Genomic DNA, 13,887 nt, shown 5'->3' with positions numbered 1-13,887 from the left:
GCGGGTCCGGGCTGGGGATTCGAACCCGCCACCTTAGGTGTACGTGGCTGGCGCCTTAGCCGGTTGAGCTATAGGTGCCGAGCCAAGACCAGCAGGTCTTAACATAACACCTCCTGGGGTGAAGAGGTTTTGCACTGGCTCCTTTAAAATTTCTCACCTGCTTGTGTTAAACTCCCCGATCACTCTCCTGCTCCCCTGCCACTTATGTCCCCAGCCTGAACCCCAGTGAAAACAAGTGCAGGGCAGATGACTTGGAGTAGAGTGAGTCAGCCTGGCTGAGACCACCCCCAACCAGCCAGCCCCAGGTGAGCTTCCAGCTGAGCACAGACACGTGGTGGAGCCCGGCTGACGTCAGCCACACCTGGCCCAGGTTGCCAGGCCTGCCCAGCTGACCGGTGCACCTGATAGTAATAATAATGTTTACTGTGTGTGCTACAGAGGGTCTGCAGTTGTTTGCCACTTGCGTTACTGTAGCAATAGATGATTTATCCCAGCAGCAGTGCTGGCGGGAGTGCGACCTGTGAGACTTGCTGCAGAGCCCTTGGCGAAGGCAGGGGAAGAGAAAAGCGTGTGTGCAAACTAAAACCGCCCTGAGACGCTGTTTTCCACCTTTGAGTGGCAAAGTGCAGAAAATTTCACAGCGTAATTTCCTCCTTAGCACTTTTCACCATCTACCATACCACAGATTTTATGTGCTCATTTTATTGGCTGCGTGCTCCCTCTCCAGACGGGCAGCTCCATGAGGAAAAGGGATCTGATTTGTCTTCCCCCTTGATGTCTCCCCAGCGCGCCTGTAACGGTGAGGGAGGCACCTGATAAATATCTGTGGCATGAAGAAAACAGGAAAAGAAGTGAGAGAGGAGACGGGGGAGAGAGGTGTCCTCATGCACTGCGGGTGAGAGTAAAATCTGTACACCCTCCAAGGCGTACAGGGAATAACAAATTCTACCAGAGTTATAAAAAGCTTAAAGCTGAGCGCACAGCAGCCTGCACTTCTCAGCAGAAACACACACGAGTGAGAACCAAAAGACCAGGGGCAGATGCACAGCCCCACACTGGAAGTGCCCCCAGTGCCCCCAGATGGAGCATGAACAACCAAAGGAGGGTCAATCCTTACAATGGAGAACGATTCAGCGATAGAGGACCAACTCCTGACAACACGACAAGCCTCAGAGACACTGTGCTGAGCGAAAACGGTGAAACTCCAAAGGAACATGCTGTCTAGTTCCATATGTTAGTTAGTCCTTATGAAAAATACATGCACAGACCTACAAGCTTGCAGGCGCACTGACCCACTGACCAGTGGTTTTCAAGTGGGGAACCCCCAGAGGGTTCTTGAGACCCTTTCAGAAATCCATGAGGTCAAAAGACCCTGGATGCCTCTTCACTCCTCTCTCCCAGAGTTAGAGCAGTGTACAGTGGAATTTTCCAGAGACTACGTGACACTGTGATGATATCATCACTTTGACAGCTGATGGGATGATGTCATTACTTTGACAGCTGATGGAATGTGCACTTGTGAATATAGAATGTTCTAAAGTAATCTCACGAAACCGTGCTTGGCATCATTGTCATCGTGGAAACACAAACCAGAACCACAATGAGATACTATTTCATAACCACTATGATGATTAAGATAAGAGGTGTTGGCAAGGATGGAGAGAAATCGGAACCCTGGTGCATTTCTGGTAAGATTGTAAAATGGTGCTGTCACTTTGGAAAATATTCTCATAGTTTGTCTAACAGTTAAACATGGACTTACCATATGACCCAGCAATTCCACTCCTAGGCATAGCCTCAAGACAAAAATGAAAACATGTGTCCATATAAAAATCTGTACCAATGAATATTTATAGCATCATTATTCATAATAGCTAAAAGTTGAAAACACACTGTCCATCAACAAGTGCATAGATAAAAATAATGTCTGGTATCCACACCATAGAATATTATTCAGCCATAAAAAGGAATGACATACTGACACACGATCCCTACCACATGGACACTGTGCTAAGGGAAAGAAGACAGTCACATGCAAAGACCATGTAATGCGTGATCTCCGGTTATTCGAGGAATATCCAGAATATGCAAATCCATAGACAAAAGGCAGAGTAGTGAGTGCTGGAGGAGGAAATGGAAACTGACGCTACAGGATGTGGGGCTTCTTTTGCCGGTGATGAAAATGTTCTGACATTAACTTTTGGTGATGTTTGCACAGCTCAGTGAATATACTAAAAACCACTGAATAGTTCACTTTAAATGGGAGGACTTTATGGATGTAACTAATAGCTCAATAAAGCTATATGTAAAGGAAGAAAGAAACAGTTTAAAAATTAAGATAAAGAAACCCACTGCAGGCTGAGCCTGGTTTCAGACCCTCACACAGGTATAGCTGTGAATGCACCTAACTCCTCTAGACAGGCAAATGCAGAGAGGACCCAGATACAAACCACCACCGGCACTGGAAGATTGTTTCCCCTGCCACCAGTTCTACCTCCAGAGAAGCCCCCACCCCAAGATGACAGGTTCCCCCTCTGCAAAATGACAGCGTCCCCACGTACTTCCTCAAGGTTGCCACAGAGTGAAACTCCCTGGACAGTCAGGTGTCCCTGAGCAGCAGACCCAAACACACCGTCAACGTGGACCAACTGGCTATGAGACCAGGCCAGCTGGTCTGCGGGGCTGCAGTAGACATGGGCACCTGTCCAGTCTGAAGAATAGCCTCTTCTCAGCACCCTCAGTGGCCAGCCTGTTACATGTGGGCTGAGCACGGCTGCACCTGCCAAGTTCTCAACGTCAGCCAGAATGCTGAATTTTATGTGATGTCTTCCCATCGCTAAATGTCTATGACAAATTCTAATGCTCACCAGCATGCTTTGCAGAAAGAAGTTAACAGGTGGGCAGAGGCAAAGTAGGTGGGTCATTTCAGTAGGACAGCTGTCCAGGCAGGGCCAGCAGAGGGTAGGAATGCCAGCGGCACCCTCACTCACAGGCCCGCTCCCAGGCTGGGCAGATGCCTTCCCTGTTAGTCCTCACAGCAGTGACGAGTGTCAGAGACACACACATCCCTCCACAAGTGAGGCAGGTGGGCTCAGGCTGCAGGTCCCAGGTCACGCAGCCAGTGAGGCATGGGCCTGAAACACGCCTTGGATCCTCGCCTCCTGACTTCACATCCTCAAAGCCTCCTGACAGGGAGGTCAACATGCTACATCTGGCACGTCAAAGCGGGCAGCCGGACAGGCAACCAGGCTCCAGACAGCCACCTGCCCAGGGATGTGCAGCGCTCGTAGGAGGACCAGGCCTCTTGTCTGCCCATCCACAGTGGCTTTCAGCAGGTCCTCCACAGCCCTAGAAGAGTCAAATGCCCCATTTGAAGGACCAGTGGGCTGGGGGTGAAGGAGGGGAAGAGTCAGCTGAGTCACCAATAAGCCTTCCTCCCAGGTCTGTGCTGCTGGACTGGGGCTGCAATCCCCACAAGGCCGACCCCCTCCCCAGCTCACTCTAGTAGTCTCATGCTCCTGCAGGGTGTAATTCTGCCACACCGGCCATGGGAACACATATCCAGACTCCTGCTCCAGCTTCACGGGGCTCAGGGTCGTGCTCATGAATTTCTCAGACCCCACACGGGTTTGAAACCCCTACAAAGGAGAGTCTATAACAATCCTCCAGCAAGGCTCTGCTGCTCCCTGGAGCCACTGCCTGGTGATTCTGGATGGCCATGGAGACTCAGGGCCACGGGAATAGCCCAGCAATGGCTTATGGTGAGAGGAAAAGAGCCCTGCCCCTGTCTCCTCTCTGCACATGAGGGAGCACCTCAAAACACAAATCAGATCATGCTACTACCCCCAGCCTTACACCTTAAGTGGCTCCCCACTGCCCTTGGGAACAAAAGCACAAATCTTCACCCTGAAGATACACGTGTTACCGTGGATCTAGCCCCTGCCTCCTCTACCCTCTCTTCGTACCAGCCACAGGGCTTCCTCTCAGTCTAATTGAGCTCCCTCCGGCAGGCAGCAGGGTCTTTGTACATGCTGTTCTCCCTGCTTGGAGTACCCCCTTCTCACCACTCCCTGCCCACCACCCCTCCTCCACGCTGCAGCTCAAACATCACCTCCTCCAGGAAATCTTCCTTCATCCCCAGAATGATCTCCCAACCCCCCAAAAAGACTTGCCCTGCCCCCTCATTCCTCAGCCTACCCCAGGGTGGGGTGTCTCCAGCCTTGGAGCCAGCATGCCACTTTCTGGATCCTTCAGTACAAACTTAGGACTGAATCTAAATTTTACAGAACAAATCTTTTTAACCAGCCCCCCAAGGGCAGGTCTGTGCTGGGTTGGATCCACACTGTAACGCTCAGCATCTGCCCAGCCCACGCACACACTTGGCACTCAAAAACCACTGCTAGGGGATGAAGAGATGAAGAATGTGAGGGAAACCTGGCCCCACCACCTTCTGCACAGACAAGGGGCCTGATCTCTCTGAAGTTCACTTCCCACTCCTGCAAACTGATACAGGCTGTGGGGAGGATTAAAGGGCTTAGTCACAGAGTGCTTACAACAGTGCCTGGCACGAGTCACAAGTGCTAGATGGTGTCTGTAATTGCTACAAACAGTCATTTGAATTTTAAAGAGTTTCTCTGTTGACCAGAGCATCACAGCATTCAAAGACCCCTGCCCTACAGAATCTGGTTATGTGAGGCCCGAGGAAGGGGCTTCTTTCCTGCCACGCACTGCTGGGCCCACAGAAGTTGCACTGAGGCCTCTTCCAGGTCAGGGGTTGCCTCCAGCTGTTCCTGAAACCTCCAACCTCCTCAGAGGCTGCCCTGCCCCTGGACCCCCTCTGTTGTGGCCCCTCATTGTGCCAGCCCTGCAGGAGAAGCCGCCCTCACAAAGCCCCCTGAGTGACAACAGACATCAGACCCCTTCTCTCCAGCCCAGGGAGCCGGGCATGTGGCTTCCATTAGGCCACATCTGGACATGCTCAGAAGCAGGGACAGCCCAGCCGAAGCAGCCTGGATCCCTGGCACCGCTCCGGCTCCAATACAGGACCCCCGCCCCAGCCAGGCCTGGGCAATGGCTGGAAACCTCCTCCTCCAGGCCCCAGGGCTGCCATGGCAACATGGCTGGGGGGTCACTTCCGGCCCCACTGCCCACCTCTTAGAGGGCCTAGGGGCTGAGCAGGGCCCCAATGCCTCTCCATTTTCTCCCAACAGGGGCCCCTCCATCACCCAGATCCCCCCAGCCCTCCCCTCGCATCAGCAGCCGGGAGCTCTGAGGCCCAGACTCTACTTCCCTAAGATGGTCTACACCCAACCCCCGCCCCTGGGCTCCCATCTACCCTCCAACCCTCATGCGTGCACACAGCTATGATCAGGGAGCCCCTGCATGTGGGTATCCATGTGATGCCCTCCTCCCCGCTTAGCCTCAGAATGGGAGTAAGCCAGGCTCCGCCTGCCTCACCACTGGCACAGAGAAGTGCTCTGTGACTCTCTGCAGTGCACAGGGAATAAAACACTGGTGTTTTCAACTGCTCAGCAAGTGCTCAGCTCCGTTTGCAGCATTTGACATGAATTCGCTCATTTAATCCTCAGAACAGCCTCATAATGCAGAGTCTTCTCTGCTACTTACAGGTAGAAAAACTGAGGCACAAAACCTTAAGCCACTTGCCTAAGTGACATGAGTTGTGAAGCCAGAGCCCACGAATTGGTGGGTGATGGGGGGGCCCTGGGTGGGCAGAAGGGTGAGAGGTCAGGTATAGATATTTATCTGGCCAGGCCAGAGCTTCTTGTCCCATTTAACCCAACCCCTCCCTGACTCCTCATGCCTCCCCTCCCATTCCCTGCACACCCCACCCATGCTCTGCTAATTCTACTCTGGGCCTTTGCACATGCTGGGCCCCCTGCCATGACAGCCCTCAGACAGGATGAGGAGCACTCCATCCAAGGCAGGGAGGGCACCCCCTAGCAACCCTCATCAAAGCCACACCCCAAATCCATCTGAGAACAAAAGTTTCTCCAGGATTCCAAGGCCCAGAACCACAGGGAGGCCTCTGGCAGAGACAAGGGTGGGGGTTGTGGGGGAAGGGGCTGGGTCTATTGTGGAAATCCTGAAGGCTACAGCTTGAACGCACTGTGCTCACCGCACTCGAGAGCAGGCTGTAAGCCCTCCCTGCCACACGTGCAGTTCATTACACACGCACCAGCACACATGCTCCCTGCCTCCCTGTCCCGGCCTATCACCTCCCACCTGTGACCTAGAGCTACCAGCCACACCTGTCAGACCACACTTGGCTTAGACTGGGGAAATTGGGCCCACCATCCCATCTCCAGCTTGTGGGGAGAATCAAGTGTCACAGAAACAGGCTCCTGGCACCTGGGGAGCACTCAGCCAGGGTGAGTTCTGTGCCCCACCCACCCCAGCAAGCTGGAGGCAGAGCCATCAGGGTGGCAGCCTCAGGGCTGGAGGAGCCCACAGAGACCCCAGTTTTACCCTTGCTACACGTGCACAGTTGTGCTCATAGCCCGTGCCCAGCAAGTGTGGTGACAACACTCAACAAATGGGGAAAAGGGTCTTAGTGGCTATGAACCTGGCCTGAGACCACACAGCTGTGCACAGTGGAATAGGTAGATGGGAAAACCACAGAAACCCCAGGGCTCATGCCCCCTCCTCCAGGAACCATCCCAGATACCACACAGGCGTCTGTCCCTCACAGCACCCAGCCTGTGGGCCAGATCTATACTGATCCATCCTGCCTTCCCAGGGCCACCAGGGCCTGTTCACAGATGGCACCTAATGAAGCTTTATAGAGTAAATGATATGGGATTAAATAAGACACAGGCTTCCAGCTATGGGGAAAAATCTCTAGAAATCAGAGAACTCCCCAGAGCACCCTCAAAAAGGAGGCAGGGAGAACATAGAGGCTGGGGCCGGAGAGAGTGAGACAAGAAACAAAGATTCAAGGAAGCTTCCTGAAGGAGGTGCTGACTGAGCTGGCCAGGAACAGTGTGAGCGAATGCCTGGAACAGAGGGGAGACAGTGTGGGGTGCTCAGAGAATGGCAGGGAAACTAGAGTGAGGAGAGATGACTAAGGGTGGGGGCACCCAGGGAACCTCCTGCTGACTCACTCATTCATTCACCTAATATTTACTGAGCACCAACTGTGTGCAGGCCCTGCCAGAGACCTCGACTCAGCAGAGAACATGACAGATGTGGTCCCTACCCTCACTTCACAATGCTAACATTCCACAGAGGGAGAAAAACATCATACAAGTCCACAAGTAATTATGCATTATCCTGTTAGGTATTGCTCTGAGAAATTAAAAGAAAGGAAGAGGAAAGGTAGGTCGTCAGGGAAGAGCTCCCTGAGAGGCAACCTAAGCAGAAAGCTGAATGGAGGGAGAGCGTGAGCCATGTGGACACCTGAAAGGGCACGGGAAGTGGGAGTGGCAAACGCCCAGAAACAGTGGCTGGCCAGGACCCTTGGGGCTTCACAGAGAGGGTGATAGCGAGGGCAACAAGAGAGGAGGTCGGGAAGGCGTGAGAGCAAGCTGTGCAGGGCCTGTGGCCACTGTGAAGACCCTGGCTTCTACTCTGCTCGAGGTAGAAGCCACAGTAGGGTGCGGCGTGGAAGAGGGACGAGGGCTTGCTTTTGGCATCAAGGTTTCATAGGAGCTCCTACAAGAGAACACATCCCAGAGACCAAGAACAGAGCTATGGCCACCTGGCCCTGCAGACCCAATGTCTCCTGCCCCAAGCAGCTGTTCAGAGACCTGGAGCAGCCAACCCCCCAAGGCCGCCCTTCTGGGGCCAAGAGCTCCTGGAGAAACCAGAAAAGGCCTTACCTTCAGGGCTGCCTCTAGGGACAGAATGCACAGAGTTGGGGTCTGTGTCCTCCTCTGCCTGGGAACGTGGCAGAACCTGTGGCAGCTTGGGCACCTCCTGGGTGGGTGGGATCGGAGCTGCATCGTGCGGTACCGTGGATAGGATGGTATGGGTGCTCGGCTCGACTGAGCCCCTGAGAGAGCCTGGCATGGCCTGTGTCGGGATGAGACCAGGGGCTTCTTGTTCCACTGGACCCGACCCCGGCATGGGCATGGCGCCCTCCTGCCCTGTGCTGCCCGGCATGGCCTGTGCATCTGGGATGAGGTTCTCTTCAGGCCTCGCCCTGGCTTCTGCCCTCTCCTTCTGGACAGGGAGACCAGGTCCGGCTGGGCCTGGAGTGGGCAGATCATCCAGCCCCTTGGGGCCACCTGATGCCAATGGCTTCGTGACAGCCATTTCCTTCCTCTCCTCCTCTTCCTCTTCCTCTTCGTCCTCCCTGTCCGCAGTCACTCTCCTAGCTTTGGCCTGCATAGGGGCTGGGGGACCCAGGGCAGCAGCTGCTGTGGGCCTGAGGAGCATGGCAGGCCAGGCAGTTGCCTGGATAGTGAACAGAGGCTGACTTCCACCTCCCAGAGCGGCCGGGGGGAACCCTGCGCCTGCCTGGACCTCGCCTTCACCCCCTACGGCTGCTGCTGCCTCTGCCTCCGCCACCTCCTGGTCATAGCTATAGGGGTCTTCATAGTGTCGCTCTGGGTCACCCTCTTCAGCATCTGAGAAGTTTCCATGGCAACCAGGGAGCTGGTAACAGATGAGCTCCCCACCAGCATCAGGGCAGTGGCAGGCCCGGCATGGTGGCAGGTGGACGGTGTGGCCGGCAGCATACTTACGGCCATCGTGGACACAGCCCACCTGGCCACACTGAGGGCAGCTGTCGGCTGCCACCACAGCCTCGATGCAGTTGGGTGGCAGCTCTGGGCACAGCATGAACTGGCAGCTGATCTTGCCACCTCCCGGGGGACAGGAGCACTCAGTGCTGCCAAAGTCCACGAAGTAGGACTGGCCAGCAGGCACGCGACCCCGCACAAAGCCACCCTGCAGGCAGTCATAGTACTGGTAGCCCTCACAGGCACAGCCCCGCTGCACACACGTGGCGCAGCAGGCACCTGGCTCCAGCACCTCCTCGATGCAGTTCTCCAGTGGTGGACACTTGGCACCTGTGCAGTCCTGCTGCGGGGCGGCCACACCTGTGCTGGGGCCCAGGGCTAGGGCCAGGCCCAGTGCCAGCCAGGCTCCTGCAGGCTCCCAGAGCAGCACCATGGTCTAGGCCAGCCCAGAACAGTCCCCTCTTCTGCAAGGCCCTGGGGGACAGAAAGGAAGGCTGTCAGTACTGGGGGTGCACGTGGACAGGGAATACACACAGACGGGGTCCAAACTCAGCCACCTCACACATACACACACACACGAGCACACGTCCATACACAGAGTCCAGCTCGTACAGAGATGCACGTGGGCTCTGACACAGACAGGTGAGTGCACAGTCACTCAGTGCCGCAGGTGCTGGCCTGGAGGCCCCTTCAGACACCAAGTCCAGCTCCAGGGGAAACTCCTGCCCAGCTCATCATCAGCTCCAGCAATTATACCCTGAGGCCTCACTGTCCTTGACAATCTCACCCTCGTCCTGTCCATTCTCCCCTAAACAGCTCCCTACTCTCTGTGCCCCTTCCCTCCATCTCCAGGCCCTGCTCCCATCTGCCTGACACCAACAGCCCACAGCTGCCCCAGATCCCCACTGCCAGCAAGGAGCACTCCCGATTCCTGATTCAGCCTGGCACTTGGGCCCTCAGGCCCGAATGCTCCTGAGGCTCTATTCTTCCCCATCCCCATCATTCAGTATAAGCCACTCAAATGCCATCTTCTCGCTGGTCCTCTCTCCTATGCCCACTTGCACCCCTTCCCCTGTTCCCAGTCTCCACAGCTCCAGATAATGCCTGTGGGCCCTGACTCTGACCAGAGGTATGGTAAAACCTCTTAACTGTGTGGATGCAGAGTGGAGGCTCAGAGACGGCTGGTGCCTTGCCTGGGACTGCACAGTAAATGAGAACACAGAGGCAGGCTCAGGCCTGATGCTCCCAGAAGTCACAGGCATATTTCCTCCTCCACTAATTGCCAGCCTGGCAGGGAAGTGCCAGGATGACAGCCCAGCTTGTCACCATCAGCAGCCTGTGGGCCCTGGCACAGCAGACTGACCAGCACCATGAGCGGCTCCTCCATGCCAGCCCCTCTAGGAACCAGGCGTTTATCAGCCAACAGGACAGGCTCCTGGCCATCCTCCCAGCGTGGATGGGGGAGAGAGGCAGGGAGAGGTAGATAATAAATCCAAGAGGAAATCTGTAGTGAGCTGACTGCCAGGCTATAATAAGTACAATGAAGAAATAGATGGGGGAAAGCAGGAAATGGAAACAGGACGTGATGGGGTGGGAAGAGCCAGGCTAATGGAAGGCTTCACGGAGGAGGTGGCATTTGAGCTGAGACCCAAATGGTCGATCTGGAGGTGAAGCGCGTCAGACAGTGGCAACAGCATGGGCAAAGGGCCTGAGGCTGCACCAGCAGAATGACAGCAAGAATGGCAGAGGGCCACCTGGGGAGCCGAGTGCTTGAGTACAAGGGTGGCAACCACGCTCTAGCACGCCTAGAAGCCCCACAGCCTTGGGTGACTTCATCAGATCCTAGGGAAAGGATTCACCTGGGTGCTGTGTTAAGATGGAGCTGGCCAAGCACAGTGGCTCATGCCTGTAATCCTAGCACTCGGGGAGGTCGAGGCAGGTGGATTGCTTGAGCTCAGGCGTTCAAGACCAACATGAGAAAGAGCGAGATCCCTTCTCTACTAAAAATAGAAAAACTAGCCAGGTGTTGGGGTGGACACCTATAATTCCAGTTACTAGGGAGTCTGAGGCAAGAGGATTGCTCAAGACCAAGGGTTTGAGCTTGCTGTGAGCTATGACACCACGGCACTCTACCAGGGTGACAGAGTAAGACTCTGTCTCAATCAATCAATCAATCAATAAGACAGGGGTAGGGAGTGGCAAGAGACAATAAAGGGATTTATTTTAAGGTAGCATCATGGACAGGGTTTGCCAACGGGGAGGTCTCCATTGAGCCCCTGGAATAACTGGGGTATTCAGTCCCAATTAACAAAATTATGGTCCTCTAGATGGTTAAAGGATGGCTGTGCAAACTGCAAACTACTCAGATCCACTCCCAACAGTGCCTTTTAAGAAAGGAAATCTTGGCTCAGCGCCTGTAGCTCAAGTGGCTAAGGCGCTAGCCACATACACCTAAGGTGGCAAGTTCAAATCCAGCCCAGGCCCACCAAACAACAATGACAGCTGCAACCAAAAAATAGCCAGGCATTGTGTTAGGCGCTGAGGTCCCAGCTACTTGGGAGACGGAGGGAGGAGACTCACTTGAGCCTAGGAGTTGGAGGTTGCTGTGAGCTGTGATGGCCACAGCACTCTACCCAGGGAGACAGCTTGAGGCTCTGTCTCCAAAAACAAAAAAGAAAAAAAGGAAATCTTTGCTGGAGGAGACCTAAACTCCACCCCCATTTGCCCTTTTGTTTATCAAACAGCAGGCAGGATCCACCCCTCCTAGAGCTTCTCCTACGAAGCTTCATTCCCAGCTGGTCCCCCACGCAAGCCTGTCTCCTAGTTTTGCTACCTGTCCAGTCACCAGGGTGGCCCAGCCCTTTGACACCTCCCCCCAGTGTCACATTTTGTCCATGCCACACCCAGGTGATTCCAAATCCTGGACTTGCCCACCACCCCCACCCCAGGGTAAGCATGAAGAACAGCAGGCCCAAGCCTGACTCTGTGTTCTCATTTGCTGTGTAGCACCAGGCAAGGCACCAGACCTCTCTGAGCCTCAACTCTGTGTCCACACAATAAAGAGGTTTTACTACATCTCTGATCGTGTTCTGGGCCCACAACATTGTCTATACCACAAGTGAATTCTAAATGGTCCACACCATGATTTTTATTTTAAATTGGCTACCAGCATTCACAAATTAGAAACATTATATGAAAATTTAGGTTTCCAACTCCTCTTTAAAATGATGGAACTCTGGCCACCCTGAAGTGTCACATGGGATATGGGGTTCTATTTATGCATAGCCTGGGGGCCCACCTGTATGCAGCTCAAGCCCCACTGAGGCTCTCAAAAGACTGTCCTAGGAGGAGAAAGGACATGTGGAATGTGTCCAGAGGAGGGGAGGGGGCCTCCTTGGGGTGGCTATCCTCACATCTCTATAGCTGCTCTGCATAAGGCATGTGTGTGTATTGGGGGGGGGGGGGCGAAAGGAAATGGCAGATCTCAGTTTCACATGGAGAAAGCTTTCAGGTCTGTGATATCCCAGGCTGCAGGGATGAAGGAGTGAGCTCCCTGTCCCTGGAGATAAGCAAGAAGAGTTAAGGAAGCCAGGTGGGGTGGCTCACACCTGTAATCCCAGCACTCTGGGAGGCCAAGGCAAGAAGAAATGCTTGAGCTCAGGAGTTTGAGACCAGCCTGAGGAAGAGTGAGACCCCACCTCTACTAAAAATAGAAAACTTAGCTGGGCATCATGGTGGGTGCCTGTAGTCTCAGCCACTCGGGAGGCTGAGGCAGGAGGATCTCTTGAGCTCAGGACATTGAGGTTGCTGTGAGCTATGAGGATGCCTTTGCATTCTAGCCTGGGCAACAGAGTGAGTCTCTGTCTCAGAAAAAAAAAAAAAGGAGTTGAGGAACATTCACGCAAGTGAAAAGTAAGAGGGCACAATCTCTGTGCTGCTGGGTCACAGACTCAAATATGCTCCTCCCGAAGGCCCCCAGTGCAATTTTCCAGAGTCCACACACAGTAAGAAGCGTTCACAGTGTCCGGTTCTACAGACAGCACCCCAACCCCACCCATCCAAAAAGAGAAACTTCTCGGGGAGCTTGTGGGGAAGAGGGCCTGACCTCACTGTGGGAGGGGAGCCCCACCAGCCAGATCCTGGCCAGCAAACAAAGTCCCTGTGTCAGGCTGCTCAGGGCCTACTGGGTTGGCTCCTATAGCACTGTGCCAACCCTCCAAGGCGGGGAGGACTCATCAGGAACTGGAGAGATGAGATGGAAAGTAAAGCCACCAAAAGCTCTCCCCTTATGGCCCTTATAAAGACAAATGTTAGAATAATGTTATTATTGTGATGCCACTGACCTAAGTGTCGCCTGGAGTGGCCTCTCTGGAGGGAGGTACACACATGATCAAGCACAGATGCTCAGTCACCTGCAGTTCTGATGCCCAGGGGATTACTAAGGAAAATCTGTACCATGATGGCCACTGTGCCACCAAACAGGGGTAGAAGGGTGGGCAGGTGGAGGCCACAGTGCCAGTTACTGTCAAGCTGCCCACCCTCATATACGCAGCCTGCCCTTCTCCACCCTGCAGCCAACTCCCACACCCTCCAGCCACTCATGGGTCCAACAAGTGGGAACCATTCTCAGGGGAGCTGGGGGTGCAAGAGAGAGGTCTCCAGTAGCTGTCCTCCCTCCCCCACACCACGGCCCTGCAGGGGATTCTCACAGCTGCCCCCCTTCCACCCCTTCAGGCCAGGTGGTAAGGGCTCGCCACCAGTGCCACTCCCTGAGAACTGCCCCAACCCTTGGAGGGTTTCCTGACCCTGCCCACACATGCACCCTAAGTCTTCATTAGATAGTCCTCAGAGAATAAGGTGAACAACCGTCAAAGACACACCCCCAGCACTGGAAGGCAACGATTCAGTGTACCCTCAAAATAGAATGCTCAATGAAAAACATAAGAAACCGAACAAGATATATAGCCCTCCCCCCCAAAAAAAAGATATATAGCCCAACGCCATTTCTGTGAAATAAAAATGCATGCGCCCAAGGCAAGAGATACATTTTGTAAGACCCAGGCAAAGGAGCAGACATCCACTACACAGAATGGGGCGTCTGCCTGTAGGGCAGGGCGGGGAGCAGGGAACCTGCGGAGACCAAGATAATAACGGGTTACTAGGTGAAGACTATAATTAACTCAAC

The 13,887-nt window shown here is 54.3% G+C and overlaps 1 protein-coding gene across 2 annotated transcripts in view; it reads right to left on the bottom strand.

The window, feature by feature from the left end:
• FBLN2 (fibulin 2) overlaps positions 1 to 9,179 on the bottom strand; it is a 52,555-nt gene extending 43,376 nt beyond the window's left edge. Inside the window, exon 1 of one of the 2 annotated variants that reach the window (XM_003796209.2) lies at positions 7,839 to 9,179. In XM_003796209.2, coding sequence (XP_003796257.1) covers positions 7,839 to 9,135 — 1,297 coding nt within the window. In that variant the 5' untranslated portion in view covers positions 9,136 to 9,179. The remainder of the gene's footprint in view (positions 1 to 7,838) is intronic. The other variant, XM_012809247.2, reaches the window with a different exon arrangement.
• Between the last annotated feature and the right edge of the window lie 4,708 nt (positions 9,180 to 13,887).

Source organism: Otolemur garnettii, unplaced genomic scaffold (genome assembly GCF_000181295.1).
Source record: "Otolemur garnettii isolate 467f Iridium unplaced genomic scaffold, OtoGar3 scaffold00101, whole genome shotgun sequence".
Classification (NCBI taxonomy): Eukaryota; Metazoa; Chordata; class Mammalia; order Primates; family Galagidae; genus Otolemur; species Otolemur garnettii.
This window is presented reverse-complemented; position numbering and strand designations above follow the sequence as displayed.